The sequence below is a fragment of the Epinephelus lanceolatus genome, chromosome 1, assembly GCF_041903045.1.
Source record: "Epinephelus lanceolatus isolate andai-2023 chromosome 1, ASM4190304v1, whole genome shotgun sequence".
Lineage (NCBI taxonomy): Eukaryota > Metazoa > Chordata > Actinopteri > Perciformes > Serranidae > Epinephelus > Epinephelus lanceolatus.
The window spans coordinates 23420236-23427089 of NC_135734.1; the positions used below are offsets into that span (position 1 = coordinate 23420236).

General features: G+C 45.8%; 1 protein-coding gene across 1 annotated transcript; it reads right to left on the reverse strand.

Moving 5' to 3' along the window:
* Positions 1 to 365: 365 nt before the first annotated feature.
* id1 (inhibitor of DNA binding 1, HLH protein) lies at positions 366 to 1657 on the reverse strand. The gene is made up of 2 exons (XM_033625992.2): positions 1156 to 1657; positions 366 to 930 (listed from the first exon to the last, which is right to left on the reverse strand). The coding sequence occupies exons 1-2, from the start codon at positions 1636 to 1638 to the stop codon at positions 895 to 897; spliced, it is 519 nt and encodes a 172-aa protein (XP_033481883.1). The 5' UTR covers positions 1639 to 1657; the 3' UTR covers positions 366 to 894.
* Positions 1658 to 6854: the final 5197 nt, after the last annotated feature.

Here is a 6854-nt window from a genome sequence, read left to right on the forward strand (position 1 = left end):
TTTGTTACCTGAATGACTTAACAGCTTCTGCTAGGTGTAGCACTTTTTACTGACAACTATTTTACACTCCCCCAAGTACCCAAAACAGCAAGATAAGCTATTCAAATGACTATGAGTAGGCCTGCTTTTAATCGCCATGATAATAAGGCTTTAACAGCCCATAATAATCATCCCAGTGTCATGTTTCACAACTATGGTTCTAGTTATAGCAAAGAAATTGACACTGAAACTCCCCAGGGATATGTTGTGATACTGCACCTTACAGCTTACTTCACACACACACTATCTCTCTCTCTCTCTCTCTCTCTCACACACACACACACACACACACACACACACACACACACAATGACACAGGAGAATACTTGTTGAAAAATAATTGTCTTGTTTTAATAAAAACACCAATAAAGTACATTGTAAGAAAACAATATCTTCACATAATGTGGCATTGTAATATACAATACAGTTTGTCGCTCAGGAATCTGAGAAAAATTACTTTTTTATCTTTTACAAAATTGTTGAATATCTCTATATGGTTTACACAAGATACAAAGAGCGTAACAGAAACATTAGCTTTCTTTAGAAACTCTACAAGCAACAGGCGATGCTGGTCGCACTGATCATGTCTTGGTCCCCCGGCTAACCCAGTCTATATCTGGACACCACCGGTCTTCATCTTCTCTCAGGGCCCTCTGATGAATCGAGAGCCCTGAGTGACAGAGATCCTCGCCGACGGAGGATGTCCACACAATTTCTTTTCTAGCAGTGGGAGTTTGAAACGTCCCTACACAGTTCAAGGTTTTTTATAGATGTGGTCGAGAGGTCACATCAGATAGCCTTGTTGGTTCTTCGCGGTGCTCGCTGTGGGGTGATGGTGCGATGCTCCATGAGCTCTTAACGGCACATTATCCTGTCGTCTGAGCATCCATTCTGCGGGGAGAGGAAAAAGAGAGCTGATTAGTACATCTGCGTTACACGGATCTGAGGCAATCACAAGCAAACCGGTGCGTAAAGCCAATTTTACGCACAGACACACAGCAACTTTACGCACGGCTACAGACTTTCACTAACATATGTTACAGTGGTGTGAGCAACTTAGTAGGACACTGAGCAGTTGTCAGACTTATTTAGCAATGCATGTGAAGAGATATTTACCTCCACAGCGATGCTAGCGATCTCTGCGTTCAGGGTGGTCAGCGGTGTGCGGGTGACGCTCCCTGCGGAGTGCTGGCGGTTCTTTTCCGGCTCGTCCAGCTCGACCTGCAGGTCCCAGATGTAGTCAATGACGTGCTGCAGGATCTCCACTTTGCTGGCTTTCTTGTTGGTGGGCAGAGTGGGCACGAGCTCCTTCAACTTGCTATAGCAGCTGTTCATGTCGTGAAGGAAGGCGGTCATCTGCTCGTCCAGCAGCGGAATTTTGCACTTCGCGATGGTCAGGCTCTGATCGGACAGGCAGCGCACCATGTCCTCGCCGCCGACCTTGCTCTTGAGGGCGCAGGTAGATCCGACAACCTTCATGTTGATTAGAGTAGGAGGTGTAGTGTCCAAAGATGATGAGATAAGGTAGTGTTGGAATGAGGCTTCTCCTCCTCTTTGAGTTCTTTGCGAGGCTATGTTGACAGTTTGCAACATCCACATGGGCAAACCTCCTCGTCTTTATAGTGGAGCAGGAGCTGGGGGCGTGCCACAGTCGTCCTGTTTGAAGACAGTCAGCCAATGAGACGGCGGCGTTTGTATTGATGGGTCGGTCCACAACAGCACTCTCAGCCAATGAGCGCTCTCGCCTGGTTATCGGGATTTACAATCTGTTTGAGGGATGGCGTTACAAATGGAAACAAATGTGTGTCTTTTATGGGTAATATGTGGGAATCCAGCTGTCCATGGCTTGGGGACTCTGCAGGTGTAGATTGCCTGGGGACAGTCAAGGGGTGGTGAATGCCTGGGTATGCGCTGTGAGAATGTGTGTGGGATGGGACAGGATGAATAGGATGAATGGCTAATGATAATTAGGCTACCACAGTGCCCTAGATTTGCGTCTCACAATTGTTGATGGCTCTGCAGATGTGGATGACAATGGTACAGTGAAGGAAGACAACTGATGGGACAGAGTGGCCACACAATCCTGGGAACAGATTCACTTTTTGTTAATTAGTTTAAGATGAAGAAGCTCCTTTAGAGACAACTTTTGTAAACTGTGTGGAATGTCAGTAAAGAGATTAGCAGCTCATTTAATTTATCAGATCATTAGTTTAATATCGTTACTACACGAGAACAGATTGTTGGTTGTTTCCACACCACTTCTCTCTGGACACAATCTGTGCCTTTTAAACTCAAAGCTCTCTTTATGCTCACAAACTGCACTTTCCTCGCAGCACAGACTCTCTTTTTCCTGAAGGAAGCCCAGTGTGAGCAGCAGCAGCTTCACGGATTCCTTCACATGTTTCTGCAGTGTGTGCTCAGCCTTGTGTGCACACTCAGATCGCATCGCTCTGTTCTGAATCTTCCCCCCAGATTGTCCAAACAAGCCCAAGCAGACTGGCAGGCGCCAGCGCGGTGACGTCACCCATTCATCCGAGCCTTGACGCCTGTCAGCCTGGCGCCGCTCGGGCGGTCTCCATGGAGACGTCAAACAAGAGAGCTCGCAACTCCGCACTCCTCCATTCACCTGCGTGGCGCGCGGAGCCCTGAGAACAAACCGGCTCCGGAGCTTTGTCGTTCATTTATCACCTTAAAGCAGCGGGGTGAGATTACCGCCCAGCGCACCTGCAGAGCCCAGGCTGTCAGAGGAGGGCTTTATTTTAACACAGAATAACTGTGGCATTCCTCCACACAGCCCTCTCTGACTACTGTGTGTCCCTCTGCACAGTTTTTACTGCCTTTAAAAAAAACTTACTTAATGCAGTTTATTTGCTAGAATTAAGTTTATGTCAGATAGTGTAGACTTCATCATGCATCACACAAATTTAAGCTATAAATTGAAGTTATTTTTTTAAGGAATGACCAAAAGAACACATGCCATTTTTTACTTCATATACTGCCTTTTTACTTAATTTACATTCCTGTAAGACAGATAGATATTCCACTATATTATTGCAGCTGCAACTATAGTAACATAAGTGGATGAAATATTTGGATCCTGAAATGCTGAAAAGAAAAGCCACTCCATCATGAGTTGCCTTTAAAGCAAGTAAGCTTTAAAGTAAACTTTAAAGACCCAATAAGCAAGACAAATGCTGCTGCCAGCATCATATTGTTGTATATTATATAGTTTGATTACTATTATATATTAACATGTACCATGTACTTTAATATTAATATTTAATAGCCTGACAATGTTAATCTATGTTTCCTTTTTTGTATATATGTGGGGTAGTTTCAATCAAGTCTAGTTTATTGTCATACACATTGAATGCAATGAAATGCATCTGCCCTGGCTCTCTCTGCCCTTAAATCTATATGTAAATAACAATAAATTAAATGCACTAATAATATAGAATCCTACAGCACTTCAAAACACGTAAACTGCTCACTGTTCAACATTTAAAACATTTTGAAGTGCTTGCAGTGTCTCACTTTTACAACTGTAGCAATGAATTAAGGTTTATAGGAAGAATATGTCCTATTCTTATTTTTATTTAACCAGGAAGTCCCATTGAGATTGAAAATCCCTTTACAAGAGAGACCTGGCCGAGGTAGCAGCCGATCAAAACACATTTAAAATGCAACATAATACAACATGTAATACAAAAAAAAATTCACAATAAAACAACAACTATTCAAACATAGTGGCCTCTCAAGAAAAACAAGCACATTCTTTATGATGCCCTTAAATTCATCGATGGATGTAAGTGTTTCTAATTTTAGATCTTTTTGAAGATTGTTCCATGTCCGAGGTGCAGAGTAGGAAAGTTCAAGTACCTCAGAACTGTACTTACACACATACACATTATTTGAGAACTTAGTAACATCCCACCACTGTATCATACCATATGTTGGGATTTTTAAGTTAAGCTCTTACAGATTATAAATGCCTGTTTTTGCAGATTTCATTAATATTGTGATTATTGCACAGACTCACAGTCGCACTGTTTTTCATCACTGTAACTTAATTTGCATATTGAAGGAATTAAAAACAGCTTGTCCCCTTCACATTTTAATATAAAAGCTATTTAAAGAGCGTCTGCTTACATCTGCACAGATGTTTTGCCAGACCAAAGATAGCATCAGCATTGCTGTGCTGTCTTGTAACAAAGTTAACTACCACAGGGCCTGTTTCTTCGAGCTGTTGCAGTAGCCTGTAAAAACTTTTTAAGAAACTTTCTTTTTTTCCTCTTCTTTTTTTTTTTTTTTTTGCCCTCTGTCCTAGGTCGCAGCTGACAGGGCGGAGGGAGGGCCGGGTGGGCAGAACAATGGGAGTGCGGTGCAGGGATTGTGGGAGAGAATCTAGGCTGGAGCCACAGTGTCTGGAGCGCCCCTCCACTCCCCTCATCCAGCTTTTGTTCAGCTGCAAAAGCTATCAGCACTTCCTACTGACACCAACAATAACTCCACACAGCTGGGCCCTTTTTAGCCTGTTTACAGCACATCAAGGCGAGGGGAGAGAGAGAAGACAGAGGGAAGAGGCAGAGGAGGGGAAAGAAAAGTGAAACATATTAGCTCCTGATTTTAACTGACAGAATGGCAGTGCCCTTTCCCAGCTCCCCTTCCCTCCTTCAGCGCTGACACACAATTTATTCCCCAGCGGACTCCTTACACGTGAGCCGATTATCACTTGCTGTTTTATTTCTACGACAGGCTACTGTTTGTGTCAGTGCTGTTGCAACATACTGCATCCATCAAACAACAGAAAATCAACACTTGTGTGTGTGTTTCTTCTCTCTCAGGACATTGTGTATCTTGGCTATATTTATGCCCACGGCACACAAACCGTTTCCCAGTAGCGTTTTTCAGGATAAATTGTTCCATTTGGTGGACGGGAAACATATTAGCTAATACGCCCTCTTTATCGCTTCAGCAAATAGATCTACAAAAGCTCACTACAGGAAGTTGGTGCAGGAATCCATTCAGAGGAAATAGGACATTCCAGCAATGCTTTCACACTTTTGCTGCTGTTATTACTGCAGCAGGGACAATGAGCAGTGCGCGGACTACTTCCTGAAACATGAAAGTGACCAAGCCATAATAAAAGCAGAGGAGAATAAATGGTTTCTTAGACTTCAGTATGATTATTGAGATACACTGCTGAAAAGAAGTGAGCAGGAATTTGATTATGAGAGGACCACATGCAAGTTTTCAACAATTTTTACTCACACACACACACACACACACACACACAGAGGCCATCTCCTCGCAGCTGTGGGATTAGTTTCCAGTTCCCAGTCACGCTCTTCCTGTTTGCTTGATAATGATCACACCTGTGTGCAGGTGTGTGGAGAGGCTCACATGGGACTGGGAGGGGGGAATGCAGTGTCAGATACAAAAACTTTTACCACGCCACAACGCCACAACGTCACATCGTCACGTCGCCAAGCTTGGCGACGGCTGACTGGTGGTACTGAGGACTCATCAGTCACAGGTACATGTGGAGGGAGTTTGTGCTGAATGTGAGGGTTTGTGAAGCTGTGTGTCACGGCGTCTGTGGGTGTGTGTGTGTGTGTGTGTGTGTGTGTGTGTGTTATGTATGTTTCTGCCTGGATTCCTGGTATGTCCCGGCGTGGCCTGGCACCTCCCTGGGCAGCCCAGCCTCTGTAATGACTGAGGACCTGTGGTTGGGAGTCACTTCCTGTGGGAGTCCTGGTTCAGAGATGTGTCATCAGCAGTGCAGACCGACTGGAGCCTTGCCGCCTGTTGGGTGTTTTTCCTGTGTGCAGGGAGGCAGCAGACTGGGTGGGTGGATGGATGCCCTTCCCTGAGAGCCAGGGGCACGTTACGGGAACACTATCTGCATCTGATAGTTGATGTGCGGCGAAGCCTCACGGAGATCCTTGAAGCCCCACAGGTGTCCTCTGCTCTGCGTCCTTGGCCCGGGAGGACACGCAGGGACAGCTTGGTCTCTCTCTATCTCTTTCTCTCACGTGTGTTCATGTGTGTGTGTGTGTGTGTGTGTGTGTGTGTGTGTGCATTCACCGGACCCAAAGCTCCCCCCTCCTTTACACCCCTGTGACCATCTCCCTCCGCCTGGTTCCCACACACACTATCAAAGCCCTTTAATGGCTTCTAATTAGCTCCCCATCTGCTGGTGACAGCGCACTGGTGGCATGCTAAAGCACCCATTGAGAGCATAGGCATTGTGCTCTGGAATACTTTCCACTCCAGTGGCAATTGCCTGGAGAGAGAGCTTTAGTTGGGGGTGTGGGGGTGCCGGGGTGGGGCTGGGTGAGGAGGGGGTGATGAGGAGGAGGGGATGCTGGGTAGTGTTCTCTACAGTCAGGGGCTTGGGGGAGGGCAGGGGTGGAGGGATGCACAATGGGAGACAGTGTTACGGCTTGTTGCAAATCTAATAACGCCAGATTCCCTTTCCGTCCACTGGTCATCACCCCCCACCACCACCGGCAACTATTTCACAACCCCACCTCACCCCTCCCTCGACTTCTTTGACTTTAGCAACAGTTTGCTGCTGACATCACACAGGCGATGGTTGGTGAGATGTGACTTTGCGCTGAGGCCATGGTGAAACTGGCAACGCAACCTGATGAGGTGCTCCATTGTCCTGAGGAGCCCCATAGTTCCTGCTCCCCTCTCAGAGCCAACAATAGATGCACCTCTATAGGAACTGTAAATGTGGCCTAATGAGGCCTCTTCATTAGCAGAACCTGTCTATGTGTGAATGTGCTCTGTTTGTCAGATCCTATGAG